Here is a 25330-nt window from a genome sequence, read left to right as displayed (position 1 = left end):
CCTGGCTAACTATAATGAAGGTCCCTGCACCTAACTACACTATACCTGGCTAACTATAATGAAGGCATCCACACCCAACTACTCTATACCTGGCTAACTATACGGAAGGCACCCACACCTAACTACACTATACCTGGCTAACTATACTGAAGGTCCCTGCACCTAACTGCACTATACCTGGCTAACTATAATGAAGGCACCCACACCTAACTACACTATACCTGGCTAACTATACCGAAGGCACCCACACCTAACTACACTATACCTGGCTAACTATACTGAAGGCACCCACACCTAACTACACTATACCTGGCTAACTATACTGAAGGTCCCTGCACCTAACTGCACTATACCTGGCTAACTATACTGAAGGCACCCACACCTAACTACACTATACCTGGCTAACGATACTAAAGGCACCCACACCTAACTACACTATACCTGGCTAACTATAATGAAGGCACCCACACCTAACTACACTATACCTGGCTAACTATACTGAAGGCACCCACACCTAACTACACTATACCTGGCTAACGATACTGAAGGCACCCACACCTAACTACACTATACCTGGCTAAATATAATGAAGGCACCCACACCTAACTACACTATACCTGGCTAACTATACCGAAGGCACCCACACCTAACTACACTATACCTGGCTAACTATACTGAAGGCACCCACACCTAACTACACTATACCTGGCTAACTATACTGAAGGTCCCTGCACCTAACTGCACTATACCTGGCTAACTATACTGAAGGCTCCCACACCTAACTACACTATACCTGGCTAACGATACTGAAGGTCCCTGCACCTAACTGCACTATACCTGGCTAACTATACTGAAGGCACCCACACCTAACTACACTATACCTGGCTAACTATAATGAAGGTCTCTGCACCTAACTACACTATACCTGGCTAACTATACTGAAGGCACCCACACCTAACTACACTATACCTGGCTAACTATACCGAAGGCACCCACACCTAACTACACTATACCTGGCTAACTATAATGAAGGCACCCACACCTAACTACACTATACCTGGCTAACTATACTGAAGGCACCCACACCTAACTACACTATACCTGGCTAACTATAATGAAAGTCCCTGCACCTAACTACACTATACCTGGCTAACTATAATGAAGGCACCCACACCTAACTACACTATACCTGGCTAACTATACTGAAGGCACCCACACCTAACTACACTATACCTGGCTAACTATAATGAAGGCACCCACACCTAACTGCACTATACCTGGCTAACTATAATGAAGGCACCCACACCTAACTACACTATACCTGGCTAACTATAATGAAAGTCCCTGCACCTAACTACACTATACCTGGCTAACTATAATGAAGGCACCCACACCTAACTACACTATACCTGGCTAACTATAATGAAAGTCCCTGCACCTAACTACACTATACCACTATACCTGGCTACCTATACTGAAGGCCAATAATACCTATCTACCTATACTGAAGACACGTATACCTGCTACCTAAATGTTGGTAGAGCTCCTGGACTCGGCAAATTTTAAAGTAGCTTGCGAGCCGAAAAAGTGTGGGCACCCCTGCTCTACACAGTCTATTCTATTGAGCTGAACTTCCCATCAGATAAAAACTTTGCAAGATGCTGTACACATTCAAAAGATCAGTATCTGCAAAAGATCCATTCCTGCAAAATGCATTCTAAAGGCCCATACACACGTCGGATTTTACCGAATGACGGGTCGTTTGAACGTCCCGTCGTTCAGTCGTCCGCACGCCAAATCGGACGTGTGTACAGACTGTCGTTCGGGTGATAAGACTGGTTTTGAGCGATCCGCCCGTCAAGACCAGTCTTATCACCCGAATGACAGTCTGTACACACGCCCGATTTGGCGTGCGGACGACTGAACAACGGGACGTTCAAACGGCCCGTCGTTCGGAAAAATCCGAAGTGTGTATGGGCCTATAGTCTATGATATCTGCAGATCTCAATACACACCTTGTTTAACAGACATTCATCTGCAGATCTGACAATCATCTGCAGATCTGAAGATCCATCCTGGTGGATCTGATCTGCAGATGAAGGTCTGTTAAACAAGGTGTGTATTGAGATATGCAGATTTTTTGCAGATACTGATCTTTTGAATGTGTACAGCATCTTTGTGTACAGCATCTTGCAAAAATTGTATCTGATGGAGAGTTCAGCTCAATAGAATAGACTGTAGCGTATGGCTCTCATACTACATGGAAGGGGGTAAAATTGGTCTGTGATCTTGCCTTTTCCAAAGACTTTTATCTCAAGTGTGTATGTAGCATAAGTCGGCACAGCAGTGGTGCAATCCGAACTCCCAACACAATGACAGGAACCAGGGAGGTAACAAGCCACACTCGCTATACTACACAAAATGGCTTTTCTAATAGGCAAGAAAGCAGGGCAGTGTTCTACTCACAGCACTAGCTCTTTTTTTTTTTTTTTTTGCATGAGTAGTGTCTGAATCACACACCTGAAACAAGCAAGTGACAAATCCAGTTGAATTCAAAGATCTGATCTGCATGCCTTTTCAGGGTCTGTGGCTCAAAGTATTAGAAGCAGAAGATCAGCAGGATGCCAGGCAACCGGTATTATTTAACCTCTTGAGGACCAGAGGTTTATACCTGCCACCCCCACCCCCCTAGTAACCAGGCCATTTTTTTTTTTTTAATTCAGCACTTCGCAACTATAAGAGTTTATTGCTCGGTCATACAACTTAGCACCTAAATTAATTTTACCCCCTTTTCTTCCCACTAATAAAGCATTCTTTTGGTGGGATCTGATTGCTGCTGCAATTTAATTTTTTTTTATTAATAAGAATAGAGTAAAAAATTTTTATAAAAAAAATATTTTTTTTTCTCCCCCTTCCCCTTTAATTTGTCCCTAGACTACAATACATACACTACATATACACATGTCTATGAAAGGGATTAGATTGTGAGCCCTTCGAGGGACAGTTAAAGAGGAACAATTAAATTACTCCGTTCAGCATAAAGAGAGATTATGCGTATTTTTGAACGGCATTGGTACATTTTGATAAATGATCCGAAGATCAATACAATAGTTACACCGGAACCCAAAATTGCTTTTAAGAGGGCGCCATCTCTCCGGAACCTTATAGTTCGGAGTCATTTTCGTGGCATTGAATCAACACGCGCCCACTGCAATGTCACTGATACATGTGGTTGTGGTGGTTGTAGTGTTTGTCGGTTTTTGCCTGTGGGGAGGGAGGTTTTACTCCCCAACGGACATCGCTGGCAATTGCAACACTTTGTTAACTGTAACACTGTTTGTGGTATACCTCATCTATTGCCAGTGTGGAGCGTTCTACATTGGCAAAACGGGCCGTGATCTAAAAAGCAGGATTGGTGAACATCTCACCAATATTAGGAGTGTTACATCCACCACACCAGTGGCAAGACACTTTAAATCGATGCATGGGGACGACTATCGTGGTTTACAAGTTGTCGGCCTCGATCATATACACACGACAATTAGGGGGAGGGGGGCAACTATGATCGGTTGCTTCTCCGGAAAGAATCACAATGGATTTTCGAATTGAAAGCCACTGACCCTCCTGGTCTAAATGACTCAGTTGGATATGCGGCATTTCTGCCAGCCTGATTTATTTTGTTGTTGGTCGGGCCTCTTCTCCCATCTCCCTGCGCCCCGGTTTCTTTGGTCATGCCGCCTTCAGTTTTTTCAGTGCGCCGCAGTGGCGTATTTTGAGGGGTGCAGGCATGGCTAGTGCCATGGGCACCATAGCACCCATGGGTACCATGCCTGCCCCATTCTGTGCTGCCCGCTGTCTCCTTATTGCTGCCTTAGATCAGCGCTGCCGCTGTCCCCGCTGCCTTCCTGTCAGACGCATCATTGGCGTGCGTCAGGTGCAGGGGACGCACCACTTACCAGCAGGGAGGGGGGGGAAGTTGCAGCAAGCTGCTGCTTGTAATATTAAATATACTCTTAGATCAGGCTGGAGCCTGATCTACATTTCCTCCTGCCCGGAATAACAGCTTCAGCTCTGGGCACTGCTGAGCTGTTAGCACAGACAGAGGAACTGGAGGAATGTGAGCCCGTCCAGCTCCCCCCTCCCTCGGGAAAATGAGGACGCCGGGAGAAGAGGAGAGAGAAACAGACGCACGTGCACAGGAGACAGCGTGACCGAGTGCTGTGAGATGGAGGTGCTTATTTAATGTATGCATAGTGTGTGGAAAAGGCTGCTTTTTGTATGTGTGTACTAGATGTGTGTGCTGATGCATGGATCTGTGTGTGGATATGGCTGCTGGTATGTGTGTGCTGATGCATGGATCTGTATGTGGAAATAGCTGCTTATATGTGTGTGCTGATGCATGGATCTGTGTGTGCATATGTATGGATCAATGTATAAATGGCTGCTTGTATGTGTGTGCATGTGTAGGGATCCGTGCATAAATTGCTGCTTGTATGTGTGTGCATGTGTAGGGATCCGTGCATTAATGACTGCTTGTATGTGTGTGCATGTGTAGGGATCCGTGCATAAATTGCTGCTTGTATGTGTGTGCTGTATTTGTATGTGTGGTGTATCTGACTATACGTAGTATAAATGTATGGTGTGTGTAAATGCATGTGTGTCTTTGTGATGTGCATGTACACAAAAAAAAAAAAAAAAAAAAAAAAAAATTATCTCTCTCTATCTATATCTATCTGGTACTTATCCGTTAGCCGGGCGCATCCGGCAGGTGGCGCTAATTACTATTCCCCCTCCAGGCCGACATGGATAGTAGGGAAAGATGCAACTCTGGTGGAGTTTTGTCACCACCTAGAGGATGCGCCCGGCTAACGGATAAGTACTATCTATATCTATCTATATCTCTATATCTATCTATATCTACATCTCTATATCTATATCTATCTCTCTATATCTCTCTATCTATCTATCTCTATATCTATAATATTTGTGTACATGCACATCACAAAGGCATATATAGGCTGTATATAGAGATGTTTTCCACCTTTATGGGGCCCCTCCCTCGTGTCCAGTGTTGCACCCCTCCTTTACCCCCATATATCATTGCCAGTAAACCCCCATCCTCCCCTTCATTAGCAAAGCGTGGTTAACATAATCACGGAAGTGGGCTCCCATGTGCCTGTACTGTACTGATAGCAAGCTGGCTACAGTGTGTGCTGATCTCTGCTACCTCCAGTATGTACAGTATAAGCTCCTATTCTGTGCCTGTACTGATAGTAAACCAGTTGCAGTGTTTACTGATCTCTGCAACCCCCAGTATGTACTGTATGAGCTGTTACTCTGTGACTGTATTGATCGTAAACTAGCTGCAGTGTGTGCTGATCTCTGCTACGCCCAGTATGTACTGTAAAGCTGTTACTCTGTGCCTGTATTGATTGTAAACCAGCTGCAGTGTGTGCTGATCTCTGCTACCCCCAGTGTGTACAGTATAAGCTATAACTTAACCAGACAACCAATGTGAGAAAGAATGCTGTCTTTACTGGTGAACGGGGCTCTGACCGTGTGTGGGGGGAGGGCGCAATTTCAGTGTTTGCCATAGGCGCTATTTTGCCCAGATACGCCTCTGGTGCGCCATGTCTGTGGATGGGTGGCCTTGATCGGTCTGGGGTTTGGGCCCTCCTCCTGTAGCATTGCCGCATATGGCATGTTTATTTTGTGAGTATTAATTATCTTCTTACTGTGCGAGTTTAGCACTATTATTGGGGACGTCTGACCTTAGGTTTAGGTTGTATTTATGATGTCTCTGGTTGTATACAATAAAAAGTCCCTCTATCATGTTAGCTCCAGCTTAATAGACTTAGAAATTACACTTTGTTGCTCCTTATTTAGGCATTATTTAAGTTATGAGTTGTATGTATGTTGTGTGTGTAAGTGCTATCTGTCTGCACCGCCCAGTTGTGGCCACTCACCATCCTTCACTGTTTGCCATCTGCGTGTGAGCCTTTCCACACGCTGGAGCTGTTTACATCTTTTCCCAGCTCCTCCTTACAGTGCCTGATTGGTTGTTGCCTTCTGGGGGTGGACCATGCACACGCTTGCCTGTTTGGATGGCTGCGTGTTGCGTATTTAGGCAGGGCACGCACATGACGTTAACCACACCACCCTTCGAAAAAGCCGGAAGTCCCGGCGAAACATCTCAGGGCGCCTGGCGTGCTTTGGATGCCGCACATGCTGTTGAGCCAGACTCGCCCTCCGCCGCTCTCCGCTGGTTGCTGCTGGTTATCCCATGTTCCTGCTTCCATCTATCAGCTGCTGCTGGTGACAACAAGTGGATTAACAGCTAGGATCCTACACCGTGGCAAGTGGACCTTTTACGGACTGCAGCGTCTCTCCCCTAGCTGTGAGCTCCGGCAGTGGGTTGAGGGACCTGGAACACAAGTTGTGCCCCATGAATACCGTCGCCCGGAGTGGGTATAGTATACGGTTTCCATTCATTTATATCGCCTTGTGAACTGTCCATGTGCACGGTGTGGCTATATTGCTCCTTGCTTCTGCTTGCATGAGCTTTCCCATTAATCCAAGATTTGGCCTCCTTTCCTGGGTCATTCAACCTACTTCATATGCAATTTAACAGCTTGCTAATAGACTGTGTTTTTTAACGCTGCAGCTTGCATCAGAGTTTTGATTGAGCAGGACACCTCTATTGTGCTACATTGGACTGGCCATTCTACTTTTGGGATCCCTGACCACATTAGGTGGTCTCAGCTAGGAGCTGTTGTGTGTGGATGTGTGAGCTGTTATTACGCTGATTATTTGGCAGCAGTATGTGTGCAACATTTTTTAATGTTTTTGTAAAAGCTTAATTAAAGTTTTTGCATTTTTATACATAAGGCTGTACTTATTGCACATGCCTCCCAACCCCCCATTTCCCTTGATTTTTACGTTACGATTCCCAACTTCATGCTGAAATTACTGAAATGAAATGACAATTAAGTTCAGAGCTGTGGTACAGTGTGAAACTGGACAATAATGCCAAGTACACATCATACAATTTTCCATTAGATTTACCTGCCATATCGATTATTTCCAACATGTCCGATCTGAATTTCGATTGATTTTTCGATCAATTGTTAGATTAACCTTCCAGGTCAATTTTCCGATCATTTTTAATCTTTTTTTGATCATTTTTTCCATCGATTTTTGTTCAGTTCTATGAATATCGATTAAAAAAATCTCACCAGATCGGGATCGTCTGCGCAAGCGCCGCTGTCAATCACACGCACGTAGTCAGGAGCGCCGTGCGCAGTACACTCCACACTACGTGCGAGTGATTGACAGTGGCGCTCGCTCAGGTGCAGTAGATGCCGACCTTGCGTCTGCACCGGAGGGGAACGGGACTGGCGGCGACCAGCCAGCTTTGCACGGGTCACCGCTGCGTACTGGAGGGAGTTGAACCAACGTCGTAGGCACAGGAGGACTCCAGGGGGCTACAGGAAGCCCCAGGGAAGTTAAAATAATTTTTTTTTAATCAAATTAAGCCTCCCTTTAACTATATTTTAGGGAACTGCAAGTCTCGGCATGCTCTGAGAGGACTTGCTGGCCTGTGTTTTCAAAGGCTTTGGGCTCGTTTCCATTTAGCAATGCAGCAGCTCTGCGTTGCCCGTGACTGTAACTGGGGCAGTGCTTGCGATCCCATTGATAATGGGATCGTGGCCGCAATCGCCCCAAAATGTAGGCACTAATTCAGTGATAAATCGCAATGCATGTATGGAAACACCAGAGAGTGCAGTCTATGCACTGTCTGCTGCGATTGCGTTTCCATAAGTGCGTCTGAAAGTGCGCAAGTGTAAAGGAGCCCTTAATGTTTGGCTTTCAAGGGTTAAGGGCTTGTTCACACTATGCGCATTTGCAGATTTTTTTAAGCGCTGGCGATATCGGAAATCGCTCTGAAAGCACTTGTGCAATGATTTCCTATGGGAGTGTTCATACATGAGCATTCCGCTTACTATTAAATCGCAAGTGCGCTACCTGTACCATTTTTTGAGCAGTTTGTGATCAATAGAAAATATAGGGAAACCGCAACGTTTTTGAAAAAGCACTTTAATTGCGATTTCCTGAGTGGTTTAATGAATGAATACTTTGTATTTATTTATTTATGGGTACAAGAGTTCACAAAGTGCCAAAATTAATCGCAGAGTAACAGCGCTTAGAAAAGCGCTTTTCACAAAAACGCAACCCCCACCCAATCGAAAAAAAAAATGCGTAGAAAAAATCCCAATACGAACGCTAACACGAGCGGAACGCAATTTGAACAAGACCTTAGAGAGGAGTAAAGGAGGAGGACAAATGTCAAGAGGAGAGCTGACTAATATTTACACAGATCCCAGGTTACAGCTGGTCAGAGAGATATATCTGCAGACCAGGATTCTTGACTGTGTGCTGTCAGGTATTACACAAGCAGCTCTCTCTGCAGCCAAGGTTACCCTCTCTCTGTCAGCTGCCATCATGTGATTCCCCTGCATCTTTCCATAGTGTGTGTGATGCCTCTCTCATGCTGCCAGCCTGCAGAAGTATGTAGATTCCTAATCTTTGCCCCATCTTCTTTCCTTACAAACAGGCAGCCTCCAAATATCAGGCTGTGAAGTTTCTTATGGGAGGAGGGAAAGAAGCTCAGTATCAGAAGCATACCTTACTTCTATCTAGCCAAGGAAGCTGTACAGAGTGGCTACACATGATTCACAGCTTCGGGCTGCACCACCTGAAATGAAGGGGGAGGGGGGTGGGGAACATTTGCCCATAGAATACTCTGCTCTGTTGCAGAACCTTACACCCCCTTCAGCATTATATTCCAACTAGGTATCAGGGCCAGGGGGAGATATAAGAAAAAAATAAAAGGGATACATAATTTGCTAATTTTGGCAGATGTCTTGCTGCCCCTCAAAACGTGTAGTCCATGGTGCCCTCCTGTGCCTTGCTGGGATGCCCTGGCTGTGCATAATAAATCAATCAGCTGATGCTCACATAAAAAGCTGCAGCATCCTTGATAACAGGCAGCGTGTGCAGTCTATTGACACTAGATCTCCACTCTGCAGGGAGGAGGAGATGATGCAGTAATCCTCAGCTCAGATAGAGCCTCTAGTGATGGTTTTCACACGTCACTACCCATGAGGCAATGGGGCTAATTAATATACAGCCGTGGATGAAAATCTCCTGATGGGCGTGGCTAAAGTATTAAAGGGGTAAAATATATATATATATATATATATATATATATATATATATATATATATATATATAGTTCAAATTCTAATAAAAACCAGGTTTTATCCCTATAATGTGGATGTGATCTATACACAGGCGGTGAGCAGGTGAGGAGCTTACAGTTCCTCTTTAAAGAGAATCTGTATTGTTAAAATCACACAAAAGTAAACATACCAGTGTGTTATGGGACATCTATTACCCTCTGTCACAATTTCGCCGCTCCCCGCCGCATTAAAAGTAGTTAAAAACAGTTTTTAAAAGTTTGTTTGTAAACAAACAAAATGGCCACCAAAACAGGAAGTAGGTTGATGTACAGTATGTCCACACATAGAAAATACATCCATACACAATCAGGCTGTATACAGCCTTCCTTTTGAATCTCAAAAGATAATTTGTGTGTTTCTTTCCCCCTGAAGCTCACTGAAGAGTTACAAGCTGATTGTTTGTTTACTCTTGCAGACAGCTCTGCCCGTTTGTCTGTAATTCTGCAGTATATCAGTATAGGTCCGTACACACGCCGGACTTTAGGCAACGACGGACCCGTCGTTGCCTCCCGCTGGGTGGGCGTGCCAGCGACAGTCCGGCGTGTGTACGCTCTGTCGTCAGACTGATACGGCTGTTTCTGAGCGATCCGCCCGGCGGATCGCTCAGAAACAGCCGTATCAGTCTGACGACAGAGCGTACACACGCCGGACTGTCGCTGGCACGCCCACCCAGCGGGAGGCAACGACGGACCCGTCGTTGCCTAAAGTCCGGCGTGTGTACGGACCTTTAGGCTCATCAGTATGTGAACAGAGGATGTATCCAGCTTGTAAAAGATAAGAGAGCAGAGAAAAGCTGGCTAATGTAAATAACACACACACACAGGGGAGTGTGCATAGAGGGGGCATGCATAGCAGATCACACTGAAGAGTTGGCAGCCTTCCAGACACAGGACGACAAGTCCGACAGGGGAAAGATAAGCTGATTTATTACAGAGATGGTGATAGTATAAAGTGCTGCAGTAAGCCAGAGCACATTATAATAGGTTTAGGAACCTGTAGGATGGTAGAAAACACAATGACATATTTGTTACAGAGTCCCTTTAAGTGACAAGGACATCCTTTGTACAGCGCTGTACACTTTTTTTGTCTTATGCTGGGTACACACGATGCGATTTCCCGCTCGATTGATTATTTCTGACATGTTCGATAGTGTTTCGATCGATACAGCCTTCGATTTTGCATACTTAACATGCAAAATCGACGGCTGTACCGATCAAAACCCGATCGAACATGTCGGAAATAATCGATCAATCCTGCGGATCGAGCTGGAAATCACATCGTGTGTACCCAGCATTAATATCAGCCTACCAGCTCCAATCATGGTGGGCAGGCTGATCATGGTGATCTGCTTTGTTGACAGCCGGGAACATGCACGTGTGCCAGTGCTCGTTCCCTGCTAATCTCGCGTCTCACGAGATGACGCCACTTGGCGTTAGCGAGACGCGAGAGAGCCACACTCCTGCTGCCGATCGACGTTAGGCGGTCGGGAGGTGGTTAAAAAGAAATAAATATGACAGCCTCCATTAGCCCTCTCTGAGTATGTGATTTTTTTTTTTTTAGCATGTGGACATTTGTAATGCCAACACTTTCCCAGTTCCTAAGGAGTGATGTAAGTACTTTATACATTAGTGCTGCTCAAGTTTCGGAAATGTGTACTTTGTTTCTTGATGTAATGTCTTAACTTATGTGAAGGAATGTTTATTATGGTAGTTATATGCATAGTTGCAAATGTTACCAACAGCTTTTTCATGCACCATAGACTGGTTAAAGTGATTATCTGGAATTACACACCTGCATTTCAAGATATCTAGGATCCTTTTGTTTCTGCTGCAGTTCTTCTTGAAGTTGCTCATCCACGCCTGTGTTTCTAAAGCCATATTTAGATATGGATATAGGTATATCATCATCGTCATCCCAGGCATCTTTCACTGGAATTGCAGGTTCTCTGAACTGAGAAGCAGCAGAGTTTCTGTGGGAGAAAACCAAATATAAGTATAAGGAGTCCACGTACATGCCTAATACACGTTATACTTCGGAAACCACTCAAGAGATGAATGTGGTACATAATATCTCAAAATACATGGACTAATGTAACATCTGGATGATCTAACATTTCCTAAAAATAAGCATGAAATGTACACAGTACAGATAACATTCTATAATTTCTTAAGGTAATTCACACAAAAATTATGAAAAGTATACCAGGAATCTTGTGAAGTGGAAGGAGCATAGCTGATGAACTAAACAAAAAATAAATACATTTAAAAAAAAAAAGTGAAAAAAGAAGTGAAGACCGGAGCACTTTCAAAGTGTCCATGAAAGATGAGCGAGTCTTCTTATCTTGTATCTACGACTGTCAAGAGGCTACCATTATTAACAATTTCGTAAAGGGGCACTATTGCGAAAATCGTAAAATTTTAAATGCACGTAAACACAAAAATTAGTGTTTCTTCCAGAGTAAAATGAGCCATACATTAGTTATCTCCCATGTTGCATTCACTTACAGTAGGGAGTATAAATCGGACAGAACCAACAGGTTTTGAATTAGCCCATCTCCTCATGGGGGGTTCTCAGTAGGCCTGAACGATTTTCGGTTTTTAAACCGAAATCGTGATCAGCGGCATGACGATCTTGAGATCGTCAATGCCGCGGTGCCGCCTCTACCTGCTCTTCTCCGGCCAGTGCTGCTCCAGTAGTCCCGATCCCCTTGCTGTATTGCACGGAGAGCCTCTGTGAATAGGCGGGCAAACGTTGCCCAGCAATGATGGCCGCCAGGAAGTGACATGATGTTAGGCCCCAGCGTTACTGGGTGAAACGCTGGTGATCTAGGAGCTGTGCGACTCTTCCTTTCCGAATTCGGTAAGCTCGCTCCAGGCTCATGCACTCTTTTCCTTCCACCACCACTTGACCCGGGTCTCCCTAGTCTGGACAGCGTGTTTCACGCTGTCTATAGCCTATCTTTTCCTCTGCCTTACTTTTCCCACGCTGATTCATTTTACCCTTCAGAGTTTTCTTCGGTTTACACTCATTAGGCTTGATTCACAAAGCGGTGCAAACTGTTTAGCACGGGTGTGCTAAACAGTTAGCACGTGAAGTTCTGTTCGCGGACTTTTGCGTGCGCAATTTGCCGCGATTCGTGGCAAATTGCGCACGCAAAAGTCTGCGATCGCGCGAATCGTGGCACATTGCGCGCGCAAAAGTCCGCGAACGACACTTCACGTGCTAACTGTTTAGCACACCCGTGCTAAACAGTTTGCACCGCTTTGTGAATCAAGCCCATTTTCTACCTCATGCACACAGCACTTTTTATGTACCTATTAGGTGACTATTATCTACCTCAGACACTACACACTTTATAGATTATGGTACTGCATGTACTGTTCACGGTTTATTTGTTCATCCATCATGGTCACATTATCGTTGCATTTGTAATGGAATGAGCTACTGATTGATTATTTATTATTGTTTGACTGGCATATGGTGATTTGTTTTTGGACTATTGCCAGCACCGTGAATTTATTCATTGCACTATACTCCTATTAATTGTTTTTAATGATCATTCGTGATACAATAAAGATTGATGATTTGTTAGTATACAGTGAGTGGCGCAGTGTTTTGGAGCATCCTTTGTTTCTTTGTTGCTAAATGCAGCTGAGGAGCTGGGGGGTCAGGGACCCTCGTGCAGGCGCGGGATAGCGGCGTTTTAGCAGGGGCACACATGCCCCTGCTATATATGAGAGCTGAAGCGAGATTTAGTCTCGCTTCAGTGTCTCTTTAAGTACTTTGCAGTACTGGTCAGAGTCTTAAAGGCATGCCCATGAGAGGTTCTCGGAGTCCCTTTAAGCATTAATGGCTTAGCTTAAATGCTGCTATCCCGTGGCAAAACGAGACTTTAATCGCCCCCGAATACCGGGGCAAATTGCGGGGTTTCTTCCTGTTGGAGGCAGAGCTATGAGCTGTAGCTCTGCCTCCATTCGCATCAATCTCCTGCGGATCTCCGCCTCCTTTCACTGAGAGGGGCGGGAGGAGGCGGAGATCGACGCGAATGGAGGCAGAGCTACAGCGCTAAGCTCTGCCTCCCTGGGCAGCAAAATCCACAACTTTGAAAGACATGGATTTTTGCCCCAGTATTTGGGGGTGAGTAAAGCCTTGTTTTGCTGCGGGATAACAGTGGTTCAGCTAAGCCATTAATGCTTAAAGAGACTCTGAAGCGAGAATAAATCTCGCTTCAGAGCTCATAGTTAGCAGGGGCATGTGTGCCCCTGCTAAAACGCCGCTATTGCGCGGCTAAACGGGGGTCCCTTCACCCCCAAATCCCCTCCGTGCAGCCGGAGAGCGCTTCCGCATTGGGGCAGGGCTAACCGCCGCAGCCCTGCCTCATGCGCGTCTCTCCGGCTGCACGGAGGGGATTTGGGGGTTAAGGGACCCCCGTTAAGCCGCGGGATGGCGGCGTTTTAGCAGGGGCACACACGCCCCTGCTATCTATGAGGTCTGAAGCGAGATTTATTCTCGCTTCAGACTCTCTTTAAGAAGACTGCCGGGGGAGGAAAAAAAAAAAGGTAATTTAGGAGGCTTCAGCTTCTGGAGTCAGAATTGGGGTCCGTGGTTTCATAAACTGAGGAGACAGATGAACAGACTCCACAGCCCTGCACCACACGTCCCTTTTACTAAAATTACCCTAAAAAGGTTTATGCACCTATAACCACTGCTAGGCATATGCATCAAAAGTCTATTTGGAAGCTCCCATATGCAGAGTGGGTGCACTTCACTGACCCTCACAGGGGATTGACAGTATCTGTTTATTGCTATACACACAATGTTCTGCAGCACAGAGAACACCTAGTAACAGAAAGCTTTATAGAAAGAGAGGTTTTTGAGTGCAGACATCTTTCCTTTCATAACAGTTCACAACAAAAGCACTATGCCTCAGCATACATGGTTTAATCTACAAGGACAATGACAATGCGTTAACCTTTCATTTTCAGTCGCCCACCAGCAGTCTTCATACAGAGTTGGCTTCACAACAGTATTCTGTGTCTGTACAGAGTTGAGCAGACGTGTGATTTGTAGTTCTCTGGATTCATCCATGCGTACCACGGCTCTCTGAAAACACAATTGTATTAATAAATTAATATATGCAGTGGTTAGCATCATCAGGGTACCAGATCCTGCTATGTGGGTAAAGCTCACATTTGCTTGATTTTTCCATGTTCTATCTGGGTCTTTTCATTTTTTCCCCTAGTACATAGTAATAGACTCAATTTAGACATGCCGGTCTTTGTCAATCAGGGATAGGAACATTAGACTGTAAGCAAGTATGAAGACTTAATATTCACTCAGATGCTGAGAAATGTCAGAGCTGTATAAATAAGTAATCATAATGCAGCAGGCTGTCTCACAAAATAACATATACTGGTATGTCATATACTTTACTGTTCAGATAGATGCGAAAACGCTTACATGCATACTGGTGTTGGTGACTCACTCATTTGCAAAACTTTTTGTTATCTACCTAATGCTGGGAATACACGGTACGTTTTTTTGAGGCTCGATGATCCCGCCCGATTGATTCCCTGCTCGATTTTGTGCCCGATTCTCACCTTCCATTTGTTTTTCTTATCTTTTCCCATTGTTCCCCATGCAAAATCGAGCGTGGAAACGATCGGGTGCGAGATTATCTGTCGAGCCATCTAAATGGCTCAAAATCTAACTGTGTATTCCCAGCATTAGGTATCAATGATGATGGACCGTTTTTAGCAGGTCTGTGGAGTCCGTACAAAAATCATCCGACTCCAGGTACCCAAAATTGCTCCGGCTCCCCAGCCCTGGTTTTTACTGACAGTGTTTAAGAAGCCTATGACTACGGTAGGGACAGTTAATAAAACTAGCAGGGCTGTGGAGTCGGGGTTGGAGCAATTTTGGGTACCAGGAGTCGTAGTTGGAACCGGTGGTTTCATAAACTGCGGAGTCGGAGTTGTAGTCGGATGATTTTTGTACCAAATCCACAGCCCTGGCAAATATTAGCGAGAAATGACCTTACGCGAGAGCTGAGCCTTGCCAAGAGAGAGTTCTCGGAGAAGATGAAACAGAACCTGCAATCGAATGACTCACGAGTTGTTTGGAAAGGGCTGAAGGCTGCAACTAACTACAAGCCTCCCCCCCAACATGCATCTCCCAGCTCCGAGCTGGCGGAAAAACTAAGCAACTTCTACTGCAGGTTCGAGCGGCAGGCAGACCCGGAGGGGCACCCACGGCTGCACACTCTCCCTCCGCCCCCGTAAACAGTGCCCCTAGCAGGGGTGTTCTGGTGGTGGACGAGGCGGATGTCCGGCGCCTCCTGTCAACACTAAACACCAGGAAGGCCTCTGGCCCTGATGGCGTATCTCCAGCGTGCCTTAAAACCTGCTCATGGCAACTTGCTCCAATCCTCTCCACCATCTTCACCAAGTCATTGGAGGAAGGCAAAGTCCCCACTTGTTTCAAGCGGTCAACCATCATACCTGTCCCTAATGCTGCGTACACACTGGCGACTATGGTCGTTTGAAACAGCTCATTAACGATCGTTCCGCCGACAATTGGGGAAAGAACTTTACCCACCGATCATTAACACGAACGACATCGGGAAGATGGAAATATCCAACCTGACGGATCATATGTACCGACAATCGTTACAAAACTATAGTGTGTACAGACATCGGCCGAGAACGATCGTTACAAGGGCCAATGCGCCTGCGTTGAATTCTGCCCAGCTTCAGTACTTCCTTTGTAGCGCGGCCGTAAAGATTGTTACTTTGCTCATTTCAATTAAACTGTTTTCAAGTTAACAATCATATATTTGTATTTATTGTAACTCCATGTCAGTGTTTTTTTTCTATTTTATATAAATATGTACGCAACATTTCCTTCTGATCGTTCTTTTCTGCGAGAACTATCGTTAAAATGTGTATGATGATCGCTGCATCCCATCGTTGCATTCCAATCTTTCCAATATCTTTCTTCTGGTAACTATCGTTCCTTGCAAACGATAGTTATCGCAGGTGTGTACGTAGCATAAGAAACATGATGTCTCTGACCTCAACAACTTTAGGCCTGTAGCCCTGACGTCCGTCATCATGAAGACCCTGGAGAAAGTGGTCCTATCCATCCTCAAGGTTTCCATTCTGCCCCTACTGGACCCACTCCAGTTCGCTTATAGGACAAACAGGTCCACCGACGATGCCATAAACATCTGCTTGGAATTCGTCCACGAACATCTTGACAAACCTGATGCGTATGCCAGAATACTGCTCCTGGACTTTAGCTCAGCATTTAACACCATTTGCCCACGCATTCTCCAGGAGGATTTGGCTGCACTTGGGGTCCATCCCATCCTTCGCCTATGGATCATGGACTTCCTCTCCAAACAGGTCCCAGGTCGTCAAGCTAGGGGATATCTACTCGAGTGAGAAGATCACCAACACTGGGGCCCCCCAAGGCTGCGTCCTGTCCCCACTGCTATTCTCCTTATACACGAATAACTGTAGGTCCACAGCGGGCTCTGTCAAGGTCATTAAGTTCGCCGACGATACCACCATTGTCGGTCTCATTACCAAGGACAACATTCAGGCATACCGGCAGCAGGTGGAGGTGATATGTCACTGGTGCAAAGAAAACAGTCTGGTGCTCAACACAGCCAAAACCGTTGAGCTGATCATCGACTTTAGGAGGTCTGCTACAACGCCTCCCCCAATCTACATCGATGGTACAGAAGTGGCTAGAGTGTCCTGCGCGCGCCTCCTGGGCACTACCATCGCATGTGACCTCAACTGGAGGCCCAAAATTACTGCCACTCAGAGGAAGGCCCAGCAGAGACTTTACTTCCTCCGGCAGCTTAGGAAGTTTGGCATGGCCCAGGAGATTCTGACATGTTTCTACACTGCCACAATCGAATTAATACTCTGCTCCCCAATCCTGGTCTGGTACGCGGGTGCCAACGCCAGCGACAGGCACAAACTACAGAGGGTCATCGAGTCGGCAGAGAAGATCGGGAGTCCCCTGCCCTCTCTTGCCCACTTGTACAACACAAGACTGCGCAAAAGGGCACTGAAGATTGCAAGTGACCCTTCTCACCCAGGTCACCGCTTCTTCAGCCCACTACCTCTGGGCAGGCGGCTGCGGGTCATATTCACCAAGACCACCAGACATAGGAACTCTTTTTTCCCTTCGGCTGTTAACCTCCTGAACTCCCTCCACATTTTTCCACCCGCCATTAGCGCTCCACCACCTGCTGAGTTTTGACTAGAGTAATGGTCTCTGGCAACCTGTCAAACGGACGTTAATTGCACTGCACTGATCATATATGTCTTCTCGTGCCACTTTCGGGAGAGCTTATTGTGTTCGCTATGTTTTTTGTGCTGCTGTTATTGTGTGTATGTATTATGCTTTTCCCTATCACTATTTTATGTTTTACTGTAGCCCTGTAAACAGCATCTTCTTTGAACTACTGCACCTCTGAGCTATGTATCGTGCCAAACCCAATTCCGGGCATGACCCAGTCATGCTTGGCGAAATAAATGATTCTGATATTAGACTAAGGAGTTGGAGTTGATGAGTCTGAGGCATTTTGGGTACCTGGAGTCGGAGTTGGAATCAGAGGTTTCATAAACTGAGGAGTCGGATGATTTTTGTACCGACTCCACAGCCCCGAAAACTACAGATGTCAGAACCCTCAGAAGGCTACAGTAGCACTCATGGAAACAAGTGCTCTCACGCAGTACGTAGCCATCCGTGTTCTGGAGCACTTGGGAAAGACCAGTGCTTCTGAGGGCTCACGGAGATGTTTTCGACCGGTTGGTCTAATGCTGGAGATACACGGTACGTTTCTGTACCGTGCATCGAGCAGCTGATACGGCAGCTGATAATATTCAGCTGGTCCGATCACGCTGCTCGATCCCCGCCAGTGGACAATGGCAGGGAATCGAGCAGCTGATAAGGAGCGCCGGCGGGGACAAGCGGTAATCGATCCGCGCGAACGAGCGGGGACGCGGCGGGAGTCGATCCGGTGGCTAATCGGCCGCCGGAGCGACCCGTGTATTCCCAGCATAAAAGCAGCAACGGGGCTTACAGCGCAGGAAGGAGGGGACTAAGAGGAGACATGGAAGTATCCTACTGAGCCTTCCCTAGGTAAGACTTTTTTTACTCACTTCAGTTTTACAGGTTTGTTGTACTGTACTTTACAGGATTCAGACAGTTTCAATTTAAATTGGAATAGAAGTTTTCCAACAAGCTACTAATTTATACAGAAGAAGTCAAACCTGAAGGAACACCACATATGGAATTAAGCAAAGGAGGGTTTAATGAACCAAAATGTTTTAGATTATCCAAAACAGCCATTACTTGCTTTAACAACAGCTTTGCACGCCAACATTTTCTCAGTCAGCATTATGCGTCACCTGGAATGGTTTTTCAGGAGCCTTGAAGGAGTTCCTAGAGGTGCTGAGCACTTGTTGGCTGCTTTTCCTTCTCTATGCCGTACAACTAATCCCAAAATCATCTCAACTGGGTTTATTTAGGTTGTAGGATTGTGGACACCAGGTCATCTCATGTAGCACTACATTACTCTCCTTCTATGTCAAAAAGCCCTTACAAGAGTAATAAGTTCCCCCCCAAATGTTTTACTTTACATATATTTATAAAATTACCTGGTTGATCCTGCAGTGCCTGGCAAAAGAAAGGTGTCAGGCAGAGAGAAGTTCTCTTTCCGGCATACTTATTTTATTTATAAAGCACCAACATATTACGCAGCGATGGACATTAGTTTAGGTTACATACAATATTTAGGGGTGACATGCAGCAATATTACAATACAGGAATACAAGAAAAACCAGATCACGCAGCACAGTAGGAGTACAAGGTAATGCTTAGTCAGTGACTGGAGGGGAGCATGGAGATTAGGCAAGTTAGGTTCACTCAAATGCATAGAATGGGTGCACAGTAATGGAGGTGCATGATCAGGTAGGACACAAAAAGGAGGAGGACCCTGCCCAAAGGATTACAATCTAGAGGGAGAGGTAGGGACACGAAAGGTAGGGGACCAGATTTCAGCTGCGGGTTTAGAGCAAAAGTGAAAAGGTGAGTTTTGAGGGCCTTCTTGAAAATTTTGAAGGAGGGGCCTGCCCTAATACACAGAACATTTATATCGCGCTTTTCTCCTGGCGGACTCAAAGCGCCAGAGCTGCAGCCACTAGGACACGCTCTATAGGCAGTAGCAGTGTTAGGGAGACTTGCCCAAGGCCTCTTATTGAATAGTTGCTGGCTTACTGAACAGGCAGAGCAGAGATTCAAACCCAGGTCTCCTGCGTCAGAGGCAGAGCCCTTAACCATTACACTATCCATAGTGTTGGAGCAGCTCTTGAGAAGGTCTTGGAGGCGTGCATGGGACTGGGTGATGCAGGGGGGGGGGGGGGGGGTCAGGCGAAGTTCATTGGAGGAGCGGAGTGAACGGCTAAGTGTTTACTCTGAGTAAGATCGGAAATGTAGGTTGGACAGGTTTTGTGGACAGATTTGTAGGTCAGACACAGTATCTTGAATCTGATTCTAGACTAGATAGGAAGGCAGTGGAGGGATTCACGGAGGGGAGCCCCCGTGGTGGAGTGATGGGAGGAGTGAATAATTCTGGCTGCCGCATTCATGATGGACTGCTTGCACTTCTTCCTCACAGTGAAGTGTCACCATAGCAATGACTGATTTATCATTCCTAAATGGACCAAACACGCTGCCAGTCACACACATAGCATTGTTTAGTCAATGTAGGAGAGCAACAGTGACAGGTCATTAGAAGGGAAAAGGTGGGGAGAACTGCTAGCATGCTGGGCAGAGTGATTCCTTCTGTTCAGCAACTTCCACTTGCTAGGCACTGGGGGGAACTGATGTTGAACTATGAGTCTTGTACTTATAGGAACAATAGTTTTCCAATGGCAGTTCCTACCATCTTTCACCCCTTCCCGACTGCCTAACGATGAAAGGAGTCAGGAAGGTGGCAGCCCCAGGAGCACCCAACGCCGAAAGCCGTCAAGAGCAGTGGGTGAGGATTAGCAGGGAACACGCGTACGCATGTGTGATCGTTCCCTGCCATGACACGGAGAGGCGTTCAGCCTGCTGAAAACAGCCATTTACATGTACAACTATGCGATCTCCTGCAGCGCTGTACAGGGACAGCTCTGTCACTGAGCTGTCCCCTTGAGTGACTGAGGATGATCGCCTCTCATATATGAGAGCATCAGTTTAACAGTGTGGTGATCCGGAAGCTATTACAGGGTCATTGCCTTTTTAAAATGGAGGACAGAGAATTCCATCAATCACATTAGACAAACAGGACGTGGGAGAAGAGAAAGATTGAGGAGTCGACTTTTAAAGGACACATCCGAGGAGCCTCTAGCCCCTGGCAGCCTATTTGTCTATCAGCTCTTGTGTCCCCTCCGTTGCAAATGCCATCCTCGTCAGGTCGGCATCTTCTGCGCCTGTGCAAGCGCGCGGCCTGGAGCGTCCTGCGTAAGCGCAGAATGCTCTCAACCATGGGAGCGCGGCCACATGCTCAATCAGAAGATGCCGAAGCCCCAGGTAAGTAGATTTTCTCTTTCTCCTCGGATATCCTTTAAAGTGAACCTTAAGGCAAAAAAAAGAAAAAAAAATGTATGAGGGCATTGGGAACCCTCCTTGTGGCGCTCCTGGATAGTGCTATTGTAGCATGAACTAATTCCCGCAGGGCAACCGCTTTGCGGCATTGGTTTTGGACCCTGCATTAGTTGGCATGCGAAAGCGAATGCATATTTGCATGAGCATTGCCTCATGAATAGCCAATCAGGCCAAATTTGCTTAGCCAGTTATGTCAGGTGTTCACTTGGTGTTTAATGCACACATTTAATTCTCTGTGTAGTGATTTAAAAAAAAAATGAGTTTTACTCACCTGGGGCTTCCAATAGCCCCCTGCAGCTGTCCGGTGCCCTCGACGTGTCCCTCCGATCCTCCTGTCCCTGCCGGCGGCCACTTCCGGTTTCGCCATCAGGAGCCGACAGGCTGGGAATGCGAGTGATTCTTTGCGCTCCCAGCCTCAATAGCGCCCCCATGCTGCTATAGCAGCCCTCTATGCTGCTATAGCAGCATCGAGGGAGCTATTGAGGCTGGGAACGCAAAGAATCACTTACGTTCCCGGCCTGTCGGCTCCTGACGGCGAAACCGGAAGTGGCCGCCGGCGGGGACAGGAGGATCGGAGGGACACAGCGACGGCACCGGACAGCTGCAGGGGGCTATTGGAAGCCCCAGGTGAGTGAAACTTTTTTTTGCCTTAAGGATCGCTTTAAAGGTAACCTAAACTGAGGAGGATATGGATTTTTCCTTTTAAAATAATACCGGTTGCCTGACTCTCCTGTTGATCCTGTGTCTCTAATACTTTTAGCCACAGCCCCTCAACATACATGCAGATCAGGTGCTCTGACTGAAGTAAGACTGGATTAGCTGCATGCTTGTTGCAAGTGTGTGAGCTATTGCAGCTAAAAAGATCAGCAGGACTCACAAGCAACCGGTATTGTTTAAAAGGACACATCCATATCCCTCTCAGTTAAGGTTCCCTTTAACCTCCTTGCCAGTTATCAGTTCGGGGTAACCTGCGCAGGAGGATTTCTCAGGCCCCGCTGGGCCGATTTGCATAATTTTTTTTTCCTACACGCAGCTAGCACTTTGCTAGCTGCGTGTAGTACGCGATCGCCGCCGATTCGCCGCTACCCGCCGCGCCCCCCCAGACCCCTGCGCAGCCTGGCCAATCAGTGCCAGGCAGCGCTAAGGGGCGGATCGGGATTCCCTCTGACGTCACGACGTCATCCCGCCCGGTCGCCATGGCAACCGGGGAATCCCTGCAGGAAATCCCGTTCTCAACGGGATTTCCTGCATACTCAGATCACCTCGCCGAAGGCGATCGGAGTGGGTGGGGAGATGCCGCCGCTCAGCGGCTATCATGTAGCGAGCCCTGGGCTCGCTACATGATTTAAAAAATAAATAAATAAATAAAAAGTGCGGCGCTGCCTCCTTGCCGGATTTTTTAGACTGGCAAGGAGGTTAAAGGGATGGTCCAAGCAAAATAAAAAAAATGAGTTTCACTTACCCGGGGCTTCTACCAGCCCCATGCAGCCATCCTGTGCCCTCGTGGTCACTCGCTGCTGCTCCAGTCCCCCACTGGCAGCATGCCGACCTCGGAGGTCGGCGGGCCGCATTGCGTACATTTTTACGCATTCCAGTTAGAGCAGGAACATAACACATACTTTTTTACGCGTTAGTGGATTAATGCGTAAAAAATTACGCATTGAACCACTAACGCGTGAAAATGTATGTGCTAAAGAGAACCCGAGGTGGCATTTCATTACGTTAGTGGGGCACAGAGGCTGGTTGTGCACACTAACACCAGCCTCTGTTGCCCCATCGTGTGCCTCAAAGACCCCCCTGCGGCGGCGCTGACAGACAGAGCTAGGGTAAACATTGTGCTGGCGACACGCTGCGTGGCGCCAGCACTGCGGGGGCTATAGCGGCGAGCAGGGGGGTCTTTGAGGCACAAGATGGGGCAACAGAGGCTGTTGTTAGTGTGCACAACCAGCCTCTGTGCCCCACTAACGTAATGAAATGCCACCTCGGGTTCTCTTTAATGTTCTTGCACTAACTGGAATTAGTAAAAATGTACGCAATGTGGCCCGCCGACCGCCGAGGTCGGCATGCTGCCAGTGGGGGACTGGAGCAGCAGTGAGTGACTACGAGGGCACAGGATGGCTGCATGGGGCTGGTAGAAGCCAACAGGTAAGTGAAACTCATTTTTTTTATTTTGCTTGGACCTTCCCTTTAAGTATGACCTGTGTATGTTTATCTTAACTTTTGATTGTCAGGAGACACTAAGGCATACTGACACCACAAGAGCCCTAGTATAGAAAATTCCCAGTTTTTTATTGAAAATTTGCTTCCAAAAAAAGGATAAGCCTTGCAGTTCTAGTTCTGCTCTCACTGAAAATGATAACTGAATAGCCAACATGAAAAGACCAGTTGAATTTAGATCCATTTCTCAAATAAGAAGGTGCTGATCACACCGACATGTAGTTGTCACTGCCTGCAATTCTCTAGTAGGTATTTCCAGACGGATTGGACGGGCCAGGTGTATAGTGCAGGGCGAGTAGGACTTCTTCAGCAGGGCTGGAGACACTGAAGAGCCAGGAGATCAGAGGCCTACCTCCATCCGCTCCCTCTCCTTGTTCCTTGGGCCCTGTCTCCGGGCATACCACATGCCGATTGCCCGGCCTCTCAGGTGTGGCGGCGGCTTCTCTCTGCCTCCCCCGTCACCTTCTTTGGATGAGCCGCCTTCATGCTGGGGCGAGAAGTACCTGCCGCGGCTCTCCCGACCACGGCCGCGTCCCCATCCTCTGCGTTCATAGCTCATGGCCGCTCGGCACACACGCAGCCCACGGAAACCTAGTATGTACTATGTAGCCCTCACTGTTACCTTGAATACCTTCCTACCGGTATCAACTAAAACGGGTAGAAGAATGGTCTCTTGCAGCCACCATACCCAGTGTGAGCACATGCGCAGAAGTGACTAAAATGACCGATGGGGTGGGGGAATCATTATTGCCTTGAGGTTGACAGGGAGCCATTTTACCGTAGATCAGAAATAGGGATAAGTCTTATATACTGTATCTATAGTACAGGAGACAGAACACTGTAGCGTCTCCCTTGTCATCATGAGCATGTTGTGTCGCCACAGGAGAGCGCCGCCATATTGTCGGTTGGTAATAGTAATGCCCAGTACGCAGTGGAGAATGTCCGTTATAATATTCAGTAAAACTCTGACTTTTAAGCAAAATGCAATTCAGTAATTACTAAAGGGTGTGCTATATATGTTTTACGATTATGTGGCAATATCTTAGTGATAGGAGAATAGATGAAGGTTTTATATTTTCATAGCGCCATCTTTTGGTGGTTTTGGTGCTACTGCGCTTGGTGCCCGGTTACCACATCAGAAGGGCTGCCCAGGGATCAGTATTTTTCCATCAGTGCAGTGTGAAATATATGGAAAGTTTCTCTATTAACAGCAAGTAGAAATACAACTACCATTCCAGCGTACAAGACTACCCCCCAACTTTTTCAGTTTAAATATAGAGTTTGGAATATACGCGCCGTATAAGACGGGTAGCACCAGTATATGATTGTTTTAATTTTTATTTGGTATGCATTGGAGGGGTAACAATCATATACTGGTGCTATGGATGAAGATATACTGATGCTGTATTGTATGTGGTACCCAGTACATAGCTCCCAACTGTCCCTTTTTGGGAGCTCTGTCCCTCTTTCACCCTCATTTGTCCCTCTTACAGGACTTTGTCCCTCTTTCTATGTAAATATATATATATATATATATATATATATATATATATATATATATATATACTAAAAATATGTTTGATTGACTCTAAACTTTATTCCCAACCTTTAAATTGATATATTACTAATTGTAAAAATGTTACTATGAAGGAGAATGAACCAGGATAGAAAGGACAAGTGTGGTTTGAATTATAAAACAACATGTTTCTTATGCAATCTTTATGGTATGCGTGATTAGAGGCGTGGTGAGGGTGTGGCCAGCGGTGAGGCAGGGGCATGGCTTAAGTGTCCCTTTTTCTCATCTCAAAAAGTTGGGAGGTATGCAGTATATAACAGTATATAGGCGATTGACTGGTTGGATTGGTCAACTCTCCCTAAGGGAATTGGCCAGCTCTCCTTGGCTCCCTGTTTATCAGAGCGGTATGGAAGAATAGAGTGCACTGTGCCCATAAAACACGCCTCTTTCACCCGTCTGGCCCACCCTTGTATCCTATTTACCTCCTTCTCTGCCTCTTAGATCTCGTACATGCTTGCCTGCGCCACTTCACTACAGTCCTCAGCAGCGAGATCTGAGAGTCGGTAACAGGATAGGGCGTATCACCCGGCATCATTGACACTCAGCGTATAAGACGACCCCT

The 25330-nt window shown here is 46.5% G+C and overlaps 1 protein-coding gene across 1 annotated transcript in view; it reads right to left on the bottom strand.

The window, feature by feature from the left end:
• DHX36 (DEAH-box helicase 36) overlaps positions 1-24173 on the bottom strand; it is a 114392-nt gene extending 90219 nt beyond the window's left edge. Inside the window, exons 1-3 of the mRNA XM_068280874.1 lie at positions 23545-24173; positions 14275-14405; positions 11094-11271 (exon numbers count right to left, since the gene is read on the bottom strand). Of these exons, the coding sequence (XP_068136975.1) occupies positions 11094-11271; positions 14275-14405; positions 23545-23751 (516 nt within the window). The 5' untranslated portion in view covers positions 23752-24173. The remainder of the gene's footprint in view (positions 1-11093; positions 11272-14274; positions 14406-23544) is intronic.
• Between the last annotated feature and the right edge of the window lie 1157 nt (positions 24174-25330).

This window comes from Hyperolius riggenbachi, chromosome 4 (genome assembly GCF_040937935.1).
Source record: "Hyperolius riggenbachi isolate aHypRig1 chromosome 4, aHypRig1.pri, whole genome shotgun sequence".
NCBI lineage: Eukaryota > Metazoa > Chordata > Amphibia > Anura > Hyperoliidae > Hyperolius > Hyperolius riggenbachi.
This window is presented reverse-complemented; position numbering and strand designations above follow the sequence as displayed.